This window comes from Nelusetta ayraudi, unplaced genomic scaffold, assembly GCF_046127955.1.
Source record: "Nelusetta ayraudi isolate G7.1 ecotype Tasmania unplaced genomic scaffold, CSIRO-AGI_Nayr_v1 ptg000169l, whole genome shotgun sequence".
Taxonomy (NCBI): domain Eukaryota; kingdom Metazoa; phylum Chordata; class Actinopteri; order Tetraodontiformes; family Monacanthidae; genus Nelusetta; species Nelusetta ayraudi.
The window spans coordinates 28582-46351 of record NW_027466219.1 but is presented as its reverse complement, the minus strand read 5'-3'; the positions used below and the strand labels follow the sequence as shown (position 1 = coordinate 46351).

Below are 17770 nucleotides of genomic sequence, written 5' to 3'. Positions count from 1 at the left end.
TAAAGATGACTTATGCGCACTGGGTCAGCTTTAGAACAACAGGGAAGCACCAACATACAAATGGCGGCAAAGCCATTAATTCACCATGTGTGTGAGAACCAGAGATGTTATTTTGCGGGCGGCATAGTTGTACTCTCTGTGGTCCGCAGAGGCCGTCCGGGCCGGTCCAAAGCCCTGACAGGCTTTTGGCCGGACGCCGCGCACGTGAGCCCGCCAACAGCTGGAGGACGGAGGAGGATAGAGCCGAGGCGGAGGGGAGGGGGCGGGGCCAAGCAGGCAAAAAAAAAAAAAAAAGAACGAAAAAACTCGCTCCAAAAAAAAAAAACAGCTGCATGTCTGTGTGTATCTGTTTTTGAATGTTGTTTTCTGTGTTTTCTCTCGGGTTTTCGTGATCTGGTGATACAGTTCAGCTCTGCGGGGCCAATGTGTCTTCTCAGTCGACCTCTCTGTGCGAGCTTGTTGCTTTTGTCGCAGAGTGTCAGCAGTCAAATGGCGAGCGGGTGAGGTTTGCAGCATCATGGTGCGAGAAGCTTGTGGTCATATCAGCTCATGTTGTTGACGAAGGCCAAAATGCTGTTTCCCAAATCATAATGCACTGTTACTATTATTATATTACTGGGCTTCAATGCAGTACATTTCAGTGCGGTGCAATTTTTATGCCATGTGTTTTATTTCACGTTGTCTATTTGCAGTTAGTGCAAGTCAGGAGAACTCTTTTTACCCTTTACTTCCTACTGACAACTAAGATTAAAATGTGGCATATTGGCTAAGAATTATATTCATGAATTCATGAATAATAAGGTTTGCAAGGATGTGAAAGCCATTATGCTGTTGCCGTGACAAAAACAGTGTAGTGTTCTCTGACTTTGTGATCGTTTCACACACAACTGTGTGACTGGTTTTTGCACAGTACTGCCTAGCACTTCCACTTGTCTGTGTGAAGGAACCATTCCCTCTCGTTTCTTGAATCATATTTCACCGATGTGGTTGAGAGATGCTCATCTGTGAAGCGGCTCAGCGGGATTCTACACAAACAGCGCCTTCCGCGGCAGGGATTCCCGGTATCACTGGGACATCAGTGAGCCATCTGGCAGCAGCAGGTCACTGGGCAGCTGTAAAACAAAGATTGCTGAGATTTTGAACATTATAAAACATCTGACGCCTTACATCACCTGACGCTCAGCTGGTGTCTGATTCTGTCCAAACGCCAACTTTTTTTTCTCTTTGTCTTCAATCAATAATTTGTTTTGAAAGGTTTTTCTGTTTCATTTCCAGGGCTGTGGGGCATCATGTGGAAAATGCGACTGCAGTGGCGTTAAAGGAACAAAGGTGAGATTTATGCACTTTTTCTCGCGGGCCAGAACTCCCCAACTTCCTGTATCCTTCCTGCCTCTTGGGGTCGGCTCAGCGGGGCGGCCTGGAACTGGGCCTGGGTGGGGCCGAGTCATGGAGCAGAAACTGGGACAGGAACAAATAGCGGTTTGAATTAGAGCATGTCTGGACACACAGCTGGGTGTCACGCACAGATGTACGCAATGTTTTCTCAGACACCTGCTGCCTTTTCGCTGCCCAACGCCGGATATCTACTATAAATTCTAATCATCTTCAGAAGTGTGACGCTCATACAGTTAGAAACATCCCCCTTAATACGAGGGTAACAAAATGTGTAAAAGCTGGTGAGGAAATGTATCGTAGCCTGTTTGTAAATGTACGCTGCTCAAAAATTAAAGGGGACACCAAAACGACACAATGTAACTCCAAGTGAATCACACTTCAGTGGGATTGGCATTTGCCAGAGAACACCAAGATTGTTAAATTCGCCATTGGTGCCTTGCTCTCTTCCAATGGCGTATTTGCCAATCTTGGTGTTGTCTGGCCAATGCCAGTTGACTTGAAGTTACATTGTGTTGCTTTGGCGTTCCCTTTATATTTTTGAGCAGTTATATTTCAAGGTAATATTTTGACTCTTAAACTCTTCAACTGATTAGGACAAAGCGAAAGAGCAATGACACAAAACAAGCTTGCCTTGTTTTAACCCCGTCAGCGCATGAGATTGGTGTTTGAAGTGTGTGCACTCTTCATCGCCACTCCTCAGCGTGGTCATTGTTTGCTGACTTCTGTTCTATCAGACGGCTGTAGAGCTCTTCTCTACAGCCGCGCTCCTGCTTGCAACCGTCTGGCCTTTTATGGTCGACTCACACAGCAACAGTAGCCAAACATCCAGCTGACAACAACAGATGTACTGACTGCGTCTAATGGACCCTGGCCAGTCCGCTGTGGATTCAAAGCCCCTCTGTGTTTTAGGAACCGGCTGAAAGGCCCCAAACACTCTTCCAGTTCCAGTGATATCACTTCCTGACATTGGCGTGGAAACCCTGTGTGTTGATTCCCAGGGCTTAGAGCGCCTCTGCTGACTGATGGGAGTCAGGTGGGGCCTGGAAGTGGAAACGATCCAGAAAAGTTGCAACATGTTTTCTTACTGCGAAATTTATAGCCGAGTTTTACATTTGACCGTCATCCTTTGGCAGATCGGTTGGCGGTGAGGCAACTGGAGACTCTCATCCGCGAAGAAGTGCTGCCATCTAGTGGCAGGGATAATATAACACTACAAAATATTCAGCGCCAATTGCCCAATGACGCGACCGCCTTTTGTTATCACTTTAAGGCACTAATACTATTAAAAGTAGAGCGTTTCCAAATGTTTTTCAACAACAAAGTCTCTCTTTGGCAAATAGATAAACTCCTAATTATTTTTTTGGCTTGACCCACTTTTCATAAAGTGTCAGCCCCTTATGATGTCACAAAGAGCAGTGACATTTTTACATGTACCTCTTATGAGTTTTTGACTGCCCCAACTGAAACCACACCTGCCTTGGTTTTGTTTCCTTCCAATTGTGGAACCATCCGTTGTTAATAGGACATTGTTTTTTCAGCTAGCTGTAAACAGAGGGCTAAATATGGAGACCTACGGCTAACTGTGAGAGCAACATTTAATACATATGCATCCCAATGCTTGTGTGTTAAGTTCTGTGATTAAACTGTAACATTGGTGGCTTTTGAGATTTGCGTCGCTTCATCTCCCTGAATGTCTGTGTTTCGCAGGGTGAGCGAGGATTTCCGGGACTCCAGGGCAATATGGGATTCCCAGGGATGCAGGGACACGAGGGGCCTCCAGGGCCAATGGGCCCCAAGGTGAGTAAGAATAATCGCATAATAACTAAACCAACAACTTTACACAGCGATGTATCCTGTCAGTTCACCGTGAAAACTCTTCGTATTTCTATCTGCTAGGGAGACTTTGGTGAAATAGGGGCACCTGGACTGAAGGGCGTGCGGGTAAGAAGCAAGATGTCATAATGCAGCGTGACATAAATGTGGAATAGAAGTCCCAAGTCCAAAGTGTTGCTGCTGCTGTAGTGGGAACCTTACTGTGTGTGTGTGTTCCTGCAGGGTCCTCCTGGTCTATCAGGATTCCCAGGAAACCCAGGACTCCCGGTACGTTCCCTCTCACCTGCCTCACATTGGTTTATTGACATAAACAGGAACCATCCGTTGTTATCGGGTCTGAGATCTTGCTGACGTATTTCATAATTGTCCTTTACCTGCTTTCCAAATCTCAGGGTATCAATGGCAACGACGGCCCGCCGGGCACGCCAGGTATCCCAGGATGCAATGGGACCAAAGTAAGCCTTAAAAAAACCCAAAAACAATTGGATAAAATCAAGTATATTTAAATTTTTGTCTCTGGCTCGACATCGTTGCACTGCTCACTGCGTCTGATTCTGTTCTGCTTATGTTTTCAGGGAGACCGAGGAAGAGACGGTGGTGCAGGTTTCCCCGGCCTTCAAGGACCACCTGTAAGACCAATTATACATTACCAATACATGACAATTACAAGACGTTTAAGAAATCTTGAAAGTGTTAATCGTTGAAGAGCATGTAGCATGTATTTATGAACCATTGTCTCTCTATTCTAGGGCCTCCCCGGTCTGCCAGGAATGAAGGTCAGTTTAGCTTCAGAGGATGTAATGTCTTACGTTGCCAAAAAGAGCAGGAATGAATTGTATGGAACCAACACTTGCGGTGTTTCCCACCACAGGGCGACCCCGGCGGTGTGCTTGGAATCGTTCCGCTCAAAGGAGACAGAGGCTTTCCCGGAACACCAGGATTCCCTGTACGTTCTGTGCATACACACACACACACACACACACACACACACACACACACACACACACACACACACGTCACAAAGAAGGTTCATGTCTCATCGTTCTCCCTCTCCTCTTTCTCAGGGACCCAACGGACCCATTGGACCAACTGGACCTCCAGGGTCTCGCGGCTCAACTGGACCCAAGGTGAGCTGTCTCCCTCGGTGACGGACTCCTTGTTCTGCAGCAGACTAAGAATGAAACTTGAATTTTGATGAAACGCCTGTTTTGCAGGGAGATCCAGGTCTCCCCGGCCCTCCTGGAGAGAAGGTGAGGCCTTTGATTCAGAACAGCCTTTGTGTTCCTTGGTGGGATGTCTTTGGTAAAAGGTTAAGATGAAGTTAACATTTCTATTTCGACTTCAATGCAGGGCGACAAGCTGGCCTTTGTGAGCAAGAAAGGAGAGAAGGTGAGAGTTTTTGATGTGTCTCACATACACAAGATGCCTGTGAATCTTTTTATGCTTCTCCGTAAGACGTTTCTCTAAACCGGCGTCCGCCTTTAGTTTCATTCATTCAATCGAAAAGGAAAATGAGTTTTCTTTCATTCATGGACAGTTAATGTAAACATAATGAAAGCTGAAGAGCCAGTGTTCAGAGATTTGACGGGTACCGTTCTCTCGCAGGGCGATCGGGGATTTCGGGGCCCTCCTGGTCCTCCGGGGCCTCCTCCGCACGGCGTAGAGGGATCCACCACCACCGTTCATCTACCTGGACCACCGGTATTTACGGCTCAGCAAATATTTAGCCTTATTCTTCATGTGTAAATGAGCCATATTTGATTGCTTTCATGCCAAAAATCTCACAGTGTGTTTTGCTGTATGTGTGTCTTTGACTCCAGGGCGACCGAGGACTTTCTGGAGACAAAGGAGATAAAGTCAGTTATGTTTAAAATGTTATCGGAAGATCCTACATTGCTGTCGTCAAAAGGTGTGATTTTCCTCTTCAACACTGAATTTTCTTCAAAGGGTTACTGCGTCCCATATCTGCCAGGAGTTAAAGGAGAACATGGACCCCCTGGACCAAGAGTAAGTGTGACGTAAATGGTAATTGTGTAATAAAATCCTAAAAAATAGATCATTTTATTTGTCTTCAAAGCTGAATGTAAGATTCTAGCCTATGCATTGACAGCTTAAAGCACAACTAATGTTTTTGTTTTATACATATATTTAGGGTAAACCTGGCAAGGATGGAGAAGATGGATTAAAGGTAACAATAATCTACAATATCATCTACCAGTTACTGGTTTCTTCTTCTTCTTCTTCTTCTTCTTCTTCTTCTTCTTCTTCTTCTTCTTCTTCTTCTTCTTCTTCTTCATAATCATAATCATAATCATAGTCATGTTAATAACATTGTTATAGGGAGAAAGAGGCTTCCCTGGTTTTGCCGGAACCCCTGGGTCTCAGGTAAATAAATGATTTATCTAAAATTCTGCAACTAAGAAAGTAATTCTAGGTGTTGGTGGTGTGATATATAAGTGTGTCTCACACACACACACACACACACACACACACACACACACACACACACACGCACGCACGCACGCACGCACGCACACACACACACACACACACTGAAATCTCTGTCTTTTCTGTCTTGTTTCAGGGTGAGAAGGGAGAAAGAGGACCGCCTGCCTTTGTGAGTGAAAACTAATTTCTACACTGTTCCATTTCCTCCCTCTACTCTCCTTGAGTTGATGCACTCACGAAAGCCCTGAAATGGAGGATGCATTTCTCAAACAACCAGCAGATGGCGTCATAAATATTAAAACGTTCGAAACTTTTAAAGGGGCATTCTAAGTAATCTTAGCATTGCTGTCCAGTATCGAAAAGATTGCATTGCACTTAATAATCGATGCTGGTGTATCTTTTTATTTTTTATTTTTTATTTTTTTCCCCACAATCTGTTTATTGACATTTTGAAATCGAACAGATAAACATTACAATACCACGGGACAATAGTAGTACTAAAACAAAAGTGCAAGTCATGGGTGAGATGGTACAAGACCAAAAAAGAAAAGAAAAAAAAGAAAAGAAAAGAAAAACGAAGACAGGACAAATACTACAAACTAAGGAACACAACCCAAGATAAAGACTGAGGACAAGAAATGGCTTAACAAGAGTGAGTGAGTTATGAAAAATAAATAAACAACAACAACAACATAAAATACTAAAGCATAAAATAATAGCTGCTGGTCAGTCCAGGATCAATCATGTCACAACCTAATGCCACTAAAGTACCTAATGGGTGATCCTGGTGTAGCTTTTATTTTTCTCTCATCCTCTTCATCCTTTGTGAGATTTTGCATCCTTAATTTGTTCATTATTGATTTTTAGGGTGATGGAGCTCCTGGTCCTCCTGGTCCTCGTGGTCTCCCTGGCCTGCATGGAGAAAAGGGTAATTTGGCCATTGTTATGCCAAGACTAGAAGCTGATGAACCTAGCCATCAGGTCACTTCCCATGATCCCTCACTGTTCTGACGTCTCATTGTGCAACAGGGTTTCCCGGTCCACAGGGAGAAGCCGGTCCACCAGGTAACGCCGGGATTCATCTCTGACGTCACATGCAGACAACAGCTAGATACGCTTCTTTACATGCATCCCGCTGTTTGTGCAATTCAGGCCGCTACCTTGAAGGGCCTCGTGGAGAGAGGGGCCAGAAGGGAGACGGTGGTGAGAAAGGAGAGAGGGGAATGGAAGGAGAGTCTCTAATCGGACCGCCAGGAGAACCAGGATTACTTGGACCACCCGGGCCACCAGGAGTGCCAAGTATGTCGCATCTTTTGATATTATTGAAGGGTCGAAAGTGGAAAACTGAACGCATATACACAAAATGTGTATCCATGAATGTTTAAACACACTGTGTTTGTGTGCATTCTGTCTGTGTTCTTGTACACAGTTGGTGCTGCCCTATGCAACGTTACGAAAGGAGCCGTCGGCCCACCTGGACCTCTGGGATTGCAAGGAGAGTTGGGGCAAAAAGGCGAGTAAAGCAGCTGAATAAATGTTATGAATATCTGGAAGCATTTATTCACTGAAATGTAGACATGCCAAAAAATTCAACTGCTGATTTTACTGGACCTGTTTTTAGGTGATCAAGGAGACACCTGTGTTCAGTGTGAAAGCTTAGGCCCACCTGGAGAACCGGGCCCCCAGGGGTTAAAAGGAGAACGCGGTGAGTGAACTGCAGCTGGATTATTGAATAGTGGCCAGTACTTTTTTTTTTTAAATTGTCAAAGCCCAAATACTCTCTGAATCTTTTTTCTTTGGTATTCGGAGTACTCTCATGTTTCATGTTTATTCGCACTCGCAACAGTGTGTTACTAACAACACTGTGCTCCTGACAGGACCCCCTGGGCCAGTAGGCGGGAAAGGAGAAAAAGGTCAATTTGGTGCCCCGGGACAACCTGGAAGACCTGTGAGTCTAAAATCCCAGGCATTTTTTCAAATGTAATAATTTATCCCTTCGTATAAATCGTTGAATATTCGTTGTGCAGGGTTCTGGAGGTATTCCTGGGTTAATGGGAGCTCCTGGTGCTGTTGGTGAGCCAGGAGATATCTACGTAACTCCAGGTCTGAAGGGGGATCAAGGTCTGCCTGGACGTCCTGGTTCCCCAGGGAGACAAGGGTGGGATGGACAGGCAGGAAAAGATGGCCTCCCCGGTCTTCCCGGCCCCAAAGGAGAACCAGTAAAAACATTTATTTGTTGTTCAATCACCACTGAATTTATGTATTTCTTACAGTTTTCTTAGATTTTCTCTCACCTTTGAAATTCTGCAACACTTTCTCCTTTGTCTCAACTTGCTCTTAGGCTAAAGAGGGAATCAAGGGTGACCGTGGCTTCAGTGGAGAACCCGGTCTTATTGGCCCGCCAGGAGAGAGGGGTCCACCTGGTATTCCAGGGTATGCACGGCCAGGACAGCAAGGAGAGAAGGGCAGTGAAGGGAGACAAGGCACCCCCGGAGCTCCTGGATTTCCCGGTAGGTAGTTGTTAAAAATCTTCACATCTTGGAATTCAGTAAAGATCAATTAGAGTTACGGACAACTTTTTACATGCAGGTGCAAAAGGTGAGCCAGGTCAAGGTACGGGCTTACCTGGCCCTCATGGTGTACCTGGAATTAAAGGAGAATCTGGCATACCTGGACCTCAAGGTAGGCAACCTCACAGTTTTATTTATGCGTTGCATAATGTTCATCAGTGACACTATGGAGATTTCAACTGTCCATGTGAAAGAGTTTCACCAAGTTTTTGGCAACAGGTGACAGTGGTCTGCAGGGAAACCCTGGGTTGCCAGGTTTCCCAGGACAAAAGGGTGAACATGGAGCTCCTGGAATTGGACTTCCAGGCCCAACTGGCACGAAAGGTATGTTAGTCAATCATCAAAATGCATCTTTTCTTTAATTACATACATATTTTTTGTACCCAATTTAGTGGGCAGGGTAAATCAGTCTTTTATCCGTGTATGTAGGATACAGTGGAATGCCTGGAACTCCAGGTTTACGAGGAGATTCAGGAAGAGCAGGGCAAGATGGCCAAACTGGCCAACCTGGTCCACCTGGACAAAAGGTGTGAACGTCTTATGTTTGGAATGTTTGTGATCTGGCAGGGTTTTTTTTAATATGTGATTTTACATATGGAATAATTAAGCATACAATAATGACAAGTATGAGATTTTATATACTGATTAGTATTTTGCCAGACTTCAGATAATGACAGAGATGACCTGGTTTAATTTTTAGGGTGACCCAGGACGAGGTCTTCCAGGCCCAAAAGGTTCTCAGGGTCTTCCAGGAATTGCAGGTTTCCCAGGAGAAAAGGGTAGCATTGGATTAGCTGGTGTTCCTGGACAAGAAGGTCCTACGGGACGACCAGGCCCTCAGGGCATAAAAGGTACCACGAAATAGGCAAACCTACCCAGTTTACCCTATTATGCAGTTATGATCAACATCTTTTCTTCAACTCAACACCAGGTAATATTGGGCCACCGGGACCAGCTGGATTAGCTGGCTTACCAGGTGCTCCAGGAAAAGGCAGTCCTGGAATTCCTGGACCACAAGGGCCACCCGGAGAACCTGGACTATTCGGTAAGCAAAAACTTTGCACCCAAATAAGAAGAAGATAAGGATTTGTGGTGAATTACCAAAAATAGAAAAATTCTGTTTGAGAGCATACGTATATATGTTGTTTAAAAAAGGCATAGCAGGTGGGCAGGGAGAAAAAGGCTACCCTGGATCTCCGGGTCTTGACATGCCTGGGCCACAAGGAGAGAAAGGATCCTCTGGTTACCCTGGACATCCCGGTGCTAAAGGACAATCAGGACCACCAGGTTTACCGGGAAGAGGTGGAGGGATCGGAAACCCTGGTATGACAGCAAATTTGCAAAAATAAACATGGGAATTATTATGAGAAAGGGGAGACTGGACGTCTTCATTTTCTATTTCTTAATATCATACCGTCACCAGTTTTCTGCTGTGAGGGACTTCAAAATAACAATCTTTTGTTTGGATACAAATGAGGGACCTACTTCAACTACACCATTTCCTTTATTTTGAGTCTTAGAGTCATGAAAGTAGAAACAAGGAGTTATTTTTTCCCCCACCCTATTTGCTTTCTAGGTTCCAAAGGTGAGATGGGAGTCATTGGAACACCAGGAGTACCTGGTTTCCCAGGACCACCAGGACTTCCTGGATCTCCTGGATACAGAGGTAAGCTTAAATTGTCAAAGCTATTTGTAGAATCTGTATTCCATTCCCACATTTAATAAACTCAAAGCAACTGTTATTTCTTGCCACCTCACCCAGGCGATCCTGGTATTTCTGGACCAAGAGGTGAAAGTGGGCAGCATGGATTCAAAGGAGATAGGGGAGAAATAGGTCTTCAGGGACCTCCAGGGAACATGACCGACGTTGACATGGAACATATGAAGGGAGATAAGGGAGACATCGGAGCTAAAGGTATTGAGAAACGTAGCTGTGTCACAATGAGATTTTGTTACCGTAGTTCAATGTTCTGCTCATTGCTCAGCCTCTCTCTCTCTCTCAGATGTCTTTGCTACTGCTGTGTTTTGGGTTGTACCAAAATAGTTGCTGGGACCCAAATCATAATTTTGAGAGATATTATTCATTAATGACACTTGTCCTATCAGGTAACCCCGGTATTACTGGGCAGAGGGGCTTCCAGGGAGTTTCTGGAGATCCTGGAATGCCAGGCAAAGATGGAGAGTCTGGCTTACCTGGACAAGCAGGTGATAAATTGTTTGGAACATTGTGAAAAATGCTTTACTTTTAAGGATAGACGTTTATTTAGTGTTGATGATGTGGTTTTACGTTATTATGAAAATTATCTTTACAAGCTGCCTCTTTAATGATTTCTTTCACTCAATTCGTTTCAGGAGCGAAAGGAGACCCTGGATTTCCTGGAGAGCCTGGTAGCATGGGACCCCCTGGTCCGAAAGGCAGTCTTGGAGAGATGGGACTACCTGGTGAGACAGCAACAACTCAAATATGCGACAGCTGCAAAAGAAAAGCAATTTTTTTGTTTGTTTTTTTGTTTGTTTTGAGTGATTTTCCCCTGTATATAAACATGTAACGTTGCATTTACATTTGTCCAATAAAGAGAGAAATGTAAATGAAATGACAAAAAAAGTAGGGTAACACACCACACGTGTGTGTTTTTGTGTAGGTCTGCTTGGTCCGAAGGGTGTCAAAGGAGATTTTGGAACTCCGGGACATCCTGGATTTAGAGGCACTGATGGGCAGAAAGGAGAGAGGGGTTCACCTGGTGAGCCAGGTTTTGGATTACCAGGGCCTCCAGGAGAAAAGGTAATCAGATTGCAATATATTTGTATTAATACTTAAGAAGAAAAACAGAGCAGGCAGATATATACATACTGCCATCTTTAATGCACATTTTCCCAGAACTTACTTAAAATAACTTGATGGACCAGGTATTTCTTTGATGTTCGTTTTGCTTTAACAAAACAGTTTTGCACCTTCATCACAAATTCTGAGTAGTCCCCTTTAAAAAACATTGTTTTTCATTGTTTTATATTTTTCCATACCAGTCATTTCCATCATTTTACTCCTACAGGGTCAAAAAGGTCACTCAGGATTCCCTGGAGTGTCTGGAGAGAAGGGTCTTAGGGGTTACGAGGGCATGCCAGGCAAGCCAGGATTGGAAGGAGTCAAGGGAGACAAAGGAAGCATTGGGTTCACTGGTAAGACTAGGCTGTCAAATGTATCCCACATTAAGAACACACACACTTGATGATGGTGTCCTTCATGATTCTTTATTGTGTTTTTTTCTGCACAGGTCAGCCAGGCATACCTGGTGAAAAAGGTATTCCAGGACTTTCAGGGTCTGTAGGAGAAACTGGTCACGGAGGTCGACCAGGTAAGAAATGAATGACTTTGCATTGAAATGTATTGCCTTTTCATTAGCTGACTATGCTGCTATTGATAAGTGAGCGTATTCTGGTCTTCATTTGTTCCATTTGTGGCTCCCTTTTAGCCACACTCTTTTATTTAGTGAAGTCAAAGTCAATCTAACTTGGAATTGACACAATTTACAGCAGTGTATGAGAAATTAAAGTCTTTGTCCTTTAGGAAGCAACATGGATGAGCAGGTGCTTGATGCTCATATCGATCCAGATCTTTGTATTGTGGCCAGTCTGAATTAATGCAATGCTCAACTTTGAAACTGTCTCGCAGGTGAACATGGTTTGCAAGGACCTCCGGGTGCTTCTGGGGAGAAGGGAGAGCCTGGAGTGGATGGCATTCCTGGGTCGACGGGAGAAAGAGGAGACCCAGGTATTTGTTCCAGCAGAAACTCCATTGCATTAATGAAAGGCTGTTAATAAATGCATTACAGAATCCCCTGTACATTTTATCCTTGTGTTAATTTGTGTAGGATTACCTGGTCGAGGTTTCCCTGGACCAGCCGGAACACTTGGTTTCAAAGGTTGGAGCCCTTTCCATTATTTATTCGACTCACCCCCTCAGTCAGTTGAACAGACTCAATCAACAATGGAACTTTTCTTCCTCTCCCAGGTGACAAAGGTAGTCCGGGCTTACCTGGCACTCCAGGTCATCCAGGTGTACCTGGAGTCATAGGTGACAAGGGAATAGCAGGTTTACAAGGTCTTCAGGGTGAGCCAGGAGGGAGAGGGTTCCCTGGAGTTTCTTTAGAGGGACCTAAGGGCGAGAGGGGAGAGACAGGAAAACACGGAGAAACAGGTACACAGAATACATACATTATTTGTAGGTTTTCTCCCCCTTTTTTGTTTGAGGTGCATCATGTGTTGAGTATGCCTATGTTCATTAAACAGGATTCCCCGGACAGCCAGGACCTACTGGTGTCCCAGGCAATGAGGGTCTGAAAGGAGTCAAAGGAGACAAGGGTAACCCAGGTTTCCAAGGAGAGCATGGACAGAAGGGCGAAACTGGAATTCCTGGATTGGTTGTATGTCAACTGACTTTTTAATATCATGTCTTCATTTGTACAAACAATGTCATGCATTCTCATAAGGGAAAGCTTATATTTTTCAACAAAGTTTCAATTGGCTTTTGATCAATGTGTACTTTTTGTTGCGGGTTTAAAAAATAAATATATGTATATATATATATATAAATATTTATGTACATAATATATATGTACTGTACATTTGTTCATGCTTATGTATTACAGGGACAACCCGGCCTTCTTGGTAATAATGGACCAAAAGGAGATAGGGGAATTCATGGACTGCCTGGTTTCCCAGGTCTGTACAGACAATGCAGCAATATGCAGTGCCTCTTTTCTTTTCTATGCAAATCAAAAAATTTTGATTTTCATATCGCAAAATGCACTATTTGTGTTGTTTTTCATAGGTCCGAAGGGCACTTTCGGTGACATTGGAATCAAAGGGGAACTAGGGGACCGAGGATTCCCAGGAGAAAAGGGTAAACTACGGGCAGAATGTCTTTATACTGCTAATGCACTTTAATAAATGTGTTATAACATGCCTCAACCTGAGGAGGCAAATGAATAATAAAAGCATTTGAATAATTACTTACAAAGGTGTTGTTTATTTCAGGTAACGACGGCGCCCCTGGTCCTCCGGGACCCAAAATTTTTATCAAAGGAGACATTGGTTTCCCAGGAATTCAAGGTTTACCTGGACCCCAGGGACCAACTGGGGCCTTTGGACAGAAAGGACAATTAGGTGCTTGATCATGTGCTAAAAATTTTTTCATTCCACATGACTTGTACACTCCATCTTTGTGTTACTACCTACTGCATCTTTTCTCCCAGGTGTGATGGGTCCTCAGGGGCCAAAAGGTGAAGATGGTGTTAATGGCTTTGACGGTCAGTCAGGGGCCAAAGGAGAACCTGGTCTTCCAGGACCGCAAGGTGAGACGCTCGCACGGATGAATGCTTCGGTTTTAGCGCTGTTTCTGTCTTTTTTTTCTTTTAACATTTCTATTCTTCAGGACCCAGAGGACACTCCGGCCCACCGGGACCAGACGGTGTTCCAGGTCAAGTGGGTCAGCCTGGCCCGTCCTCCATGGAGCACGGCTTCCTGGTGACACGTCACAGCCAAATGGTGGACGTCCCGCAATGTCCTGATGGGACGTCGCTCATTTACGACGGCTACTCATTGCTCTACGTGCAGGGCAACGAACGTTCTCATGGACAGGACTTAGGTCAGAGGAACGAGACATTGGAGGTGATGGTACACAGGCAGAGAATCAGACTGAATCGTTAACATGTCCCCCTGGTGTGCGTTTCAGGTACTGCTGGCAGCTGCCTGAGGAAGTTCAGCCCCATGCCCTTCCTCTTCTGTGACATCAACAATGTGTGCAACTTCGCCTCCCGTAACGACTACTCCTACTGGCTCACCTCACCCGAGCCCATGCCCATGAGCATGGCACCCATCACTGGGGAGAGCATCAAACCCTTCATTAGCAGGTATGCAGCGCCACCTTCGTCATGCCATGACATGCTACTTTCAGATCCACGCGATAATCATTAGACCACGGCTGCGTGTTCCAGGTGCGCCGTGTGCGAAGCTCCAGCCATGGTGATCGCAGTCCACAGTCAGACAATCATGATCCCACCGTGCCCCCGCGGCTGGGACTCGCTGTGGATCGGCTATTCCTTTGTCATGGTAAGATCTCGGCGCACACAAAATACTCTGATGTGGGCAGTAGTCAAGATGGATGTTGGAGGCCGTCCTTAGATATTTTCTTTTACATATAGCTGTCAGTGTTAACGCATTAAGCGCGATAAGTTAAATACAAGCCATAATGCGTTAACTTCTTCTTTTTTTTTTTTAATCGCATTTCAAACATAAGCGTTTTTGTACCTTTTGCTAACCTGTTGTCGGCCCATCTGGTCGATTTTTGGTAAGAAATACTTCTCATTATGGCCTTAAAACTGCCTTGAAATGCAAAATAACAGAATTTACACATGCAATTCAAACTGTGATTAATCACAGTTAACTATGAAGATTCTGAGATTAATCACATTTAAAAAAAACAAAACAATAATTTGATTGCCCTAATACACTATGACTGAATAAAACAGGAATCCATACAAACCGTAATACAGATCCTGACAGAGCGATGTTGTGTTTTCCAGAAACTAAACAAAAAAGTGTTTTTGAACATAAATGAATCAAAAATCACTCAAAATGACATTGATGTTACTGCGTCACTACTGTATGAAATCAAATGGAAAACAAACTAGACAATTCGAAAAAAGTCTAACAGGACAGAATGCAGGCAATGTCACCCCATCCCAGCCCCCCATTCTTTGTGAAAATCTGTAAAGGTTAACGTGAACAACATATATTTAGCTCTTCACTGCCATCGTCCACATGTGACGCAACACTGGCTTGTTTTCCTCATCGATTTTATTTTCCTCGTCGCAGCACACCAGCGCCGGTGCTGAGGGTTCAGGCCAGGCTCTGGCCTCTCCTGGTTCCTGCCTTGAAGAATTCCGCAGTGCCCCGTTCATCGAGTGTCATGGTCGGGGAACCTGCAACTACTACGCCAACTCCTACAGCTTTTGGCTCGCCACCATCGAAGACAGCGACATGTTTAAGTAAGACCACCAGAGAGTTTGAATGTTGCATGTCTTCGTTCTCATTTTCGGGTCTAAGAAATGACCCTAGAGACATTAAACTGCCAACCACTGGTACTTTTTCTTATTTTCCTTCTCACCTCCTACTTCAGGAAACCCGTGCCGACAACGCTAAAGGCAGGAAGCCTCCAAACGCACATAAGTCGCTGCCAGGTGTGCATGAAGAGGACATAAAACGCCGGGGTCGCCCCTTCCTCAGCGATGAACACGCGCCTCTGTCTTCCTCAACGTCAAGCCTTTTAATTCCTGGTTCCCCAAAGATGGTGCTATTTCCCTTCCGTTTGAGAGCAGAGGAACAGTGATGCTGCATGCAGAGCAGCAAAAAAAAGAAAAAAGTTGTGAAACCAGAGTCCTAGTGGCCGTCGGCCTCACGCAGAACACTCTACTAACACCAGTCACAAGGGTTTCCCAAGAGAATTGCACCCAGTTTACCGCTGCACTGAGCGTACGCCCCCTAAACTGGTAAACTGGTGTTGATTTTTTTCAGTTTTTTTATTCCAAAGGGTTGTTTGTGGAAGTCAGGTGCTATTCATACCTATCTGCCTTAATCCACTCCCCTCTTGTCCCCACCGGCACCAAAGCATTTGAAGATATATTCACATAGTATTATAGATGTTCACTTTTTTGTTTTACTTGTTTAAACATACTAATGTAAAGGATGGACTGACCACTGGCTACAGACGCTTGACATTTGCAAAACCACCGCAACGCTGCAGGCACCGACACACTCCAGCCGCTCTGTTGTAAATATGATGCATTCCGCTCTAACACAGTTCAACATACTCTCCTCAGGTTATTATTGAATTTCTTTTGTGTGTTATTCGGTCCTTTATTATTATTTTTTTTCTTTCTAATTTATGAGATTTCTGAGAATATGTTGGACATGCGTTAGATTCCATTCAACCAAAGACAGATTTCTACTGACAGCGCCTGATTAAAGCAACAAAACCAGCCTTAAAGAACAGCATTGCCCCATATGTATGAGCTTGTGCCCCTGTGTGTGTGTGTGTGTGTGTGTGTGTGTGTGTGTACATATATGAATGGATGAAGTTGTGTTTGCCTGCGTTAAAGATTTGAGGACAGCCACAAGAAGACATCGACCAAACCATGACTTCCCCTTTTGCTTTTCCGCTGTCAGAAAGTTGTGTGTCACAAATGTGTTTTCAACAATATTACCCATCCTGAAATGCATTTACCAAATGTTCTTCATATTCCGTTCCAGAGAATGCACATGTATATATTTACACTTAACATGTACATGTTATTGTGCTCATAAACTTGACTATTCCTGTGTTTAGTTTAAAAAAACAAACAAAAAAAAATGTTATCCTACCATTGGTTTCGCATTTAGAGTGAGTTTCCGGGGTTGTAGGAAGAGTTTTTTTTTTTTGTAACATTTTTTAAAAATGTCTTACCAAAGCTTTATGTTTTGCTTCTCTTCCAACATGCAGTATTTGGATATAAATAAAGTATTTCCCAGCTGGAGGACGTCCACATGCAGCGTGTGTGTGTGTGTGTGTGCCTTTTAGATCTATTGATCCATCCGTTACTGTTACAGCAAGCTACTCTCTTCTGCCTGTAACCTGGTTTTTGGGGCACTAGCAATGTTCGTCAGCTCAAAACAAACCTGATCACGGAGGAGAAATCTCAGCCAATTAACATAGAGACAAATCCTCAAAATTTGTATTTTTCACATCCCCTACTGTGTAATCCCTGCAATAAAGTGATTTGTACAATAACCTTTTTCCATTTTATGATAATGGTTATTTCCTTTCTTTTGTGTTTCTAGTGTTTGAAAGGCCACATGTTTTGCAAAAATCGATCCATCCATCCATTTTCTATACCTGCTTAATCCTGCTCAGGGTTTGCTTGGCTCTGCTGGAGCCTTTCCCAGCTGTCATTGTGGGGAAAGGCAGGGTACACCCTGGACAAGTCTGGAAGCAAGTCCTTGGTGATGTCACAAAGGGAACTGATGCGCCATTAAAAACTCTCCCAGGTTAGTGATCATGTCCCCAAATCGCATGTACCATCCACCGTGTTTGTCTCCTTTCAAATCTAGAAGGTCCAAGAAAGCATCACTTTTAACAGGAAGCTAAAAAGCAGTCGGCTGTAACCACAGAACTAAGTATATTATTTTGCTGGAAATCAACAGAGTAGCTAATTGCGTCATTAATAACGCAGGCATGCTCCCCTGTCGTCTTAAGGTGAAAACGTGAAAAAGAAAGTCTGAAAAAACGGATTTAAAATGGGACCTTAAACGCTTCGAATGGTTCCTACTTCGGTAAGACCACCAGAGGGCAGCACTATCACACTTGACAACTCGATTTGTTTGACACAGATCTCCCGAGCTCTTCGTGAAGCTTGCTGTGTTCTCGCACTTTCCACCGCAAATACCCCCAACGAGAAGGGAGCCAAAAACTCTCCTCCGGGCGCCTAATG

General features: G+C 44.3%; 1 protein-coding gene across 3 annotated transcripts in view; it reads left to right on the top strand.

The window, feature by feature from the left end:
* The window catches only part of col4a1 (collagen, type IV, alpha 1), a 61136-nt gene extending 44195 nt beyond the window's left edge, over positions 1-16941 (top strand). For 2 of the 3 annotated variants that reach the window (XM_076014660.1, XM_076014657.1), the window contains exons 2-52: positions 1276-1329; positions 3103-3192; positions 3292-3336; positions 3451-3495; positions 3621-3683; positions 3804-3857; positions 3978-4004; positions 4100-4174; positions 4293-4355; positions 4443-4478; positions 4579-4617; positions 4834-4929; positions 5049-5084; positions 5176-5235; positions 5381-5416; positions 5569-5613; positions 5813-5845; positions 6544-6604; positions 6706-6741; positions 6829-6975; positions 7106-7189; positions 7298-7381; positions 7554-7624; positions 7704-7895; positions 8018-8186; positions 8266-8358; positions 8466-8570; positions 8676-8773; positions 8947-9097; positions 9178-9291; positions 9402-9569; positions 9823-9912; positions 10009-10161; positions 10353-10451; positions 10599-10688; positions 10889-11028; positions 11297-11423; positions 11519-11599; positions 11917-12015; positions 12116-12166; positions 12256-12441; positions 12534-12667; positions 12893-12965; positions 13075-13146; positions 13281-13409; positions 13499-13597; positions 13678-13890; positions 13978-14155; positions 14240-14354; positions 15120-15292; positions 15424-16941. In XM_076014660.1, the coding sequence (XP_075870775.1) occupies positions 1276-1329; positions 3103-3192; positions 3292-3336; positions 3451-3495; positions 3621-3683; positions 3804-3857; positions 3978-4004; positions 4100-4174; positions 4293-4355; positions 4443-4478; positions 4579-4617; positions 4834-4929; positions 5049-5084; positions 5176-5235; positions 5381-5416; positions 5569-5613; positions 5813-5845; positions 6544-6604; positions 6706-6741; positions 6829-6975; positions 7106-7189; positions 7298-7381; positions 7554-7624; positions 7704-7895; positions 8018-8186; positions 8266-8358; positions 8466-8570; positions 8676-8773; positions 8947-9097; positions 9178-9291; positions 9402-9569; positions 9823-9912; positions 10009-10161; positions 10353-10451; positions 10599-10688; positions 10889-11028; positions 11297-11423; positions 11519-11599; positions 11917-12015; positions 12116-12166; positions 12256-12441; positions 12534-12667; positions 12893-12965; positions 13075-13146; positions 13281-13409; positions 13499-13597; positions 13678-13890; positions 13978-14155; positions 14240-14354; positions 15120-15292; positions 15424-15505 (4854 nt within the window). In that variant the 3' untranslated portion in view covers positions 15506-16941. Of the gene's footprint in view, positions 1-1275; positions 1330-3102; positions 3193-3291; positions 3337-3450; positions 3496-3620; positions 3684-3803; positions 3858-3977; positions 4005-4099; positions 4175-4292; positions 4356-4442; positions 4479-4578; positions 4618-4833; positions 4930-5048; positions 5085-5175; positions 5236-5380; positions 5417-5568; positions 5614-5812; positions 5846-6543; positions 6605-6705; positions 6742-6828; positions 6976-7105; positions 7190-7297; positions 7382-7553; positions 7625-7703; positions 7896-8017; positions 8187-8265; positions 8359-8465; positions 8571-8675; positions 8774-8946; positions 9098-9177; positions 9292-9401; positions 9570-9822; positions 9913-10008; positions 10162-10352; positions 10452-10598; positions 10689-10888; positions 11029-11296; positions 11424-11518; positions 11600-11916; positions 12016-12115; positions 12167-12255; positions 12442-12533; positions 12668-12892; positions 12966-13074; positions 13147-13280; positions 13410-13494; positions 13598-13677; positions 13891-13977; positions 14156-14239; positions 14355-15119; positions 15293-15423 lie in introns of all 3 variants that reach the window. The other variant, XM_076014659.1, reaches the window with a different exon arrangement.
* Positions 16942-17770: the final 829 nt, after the last annotated feature.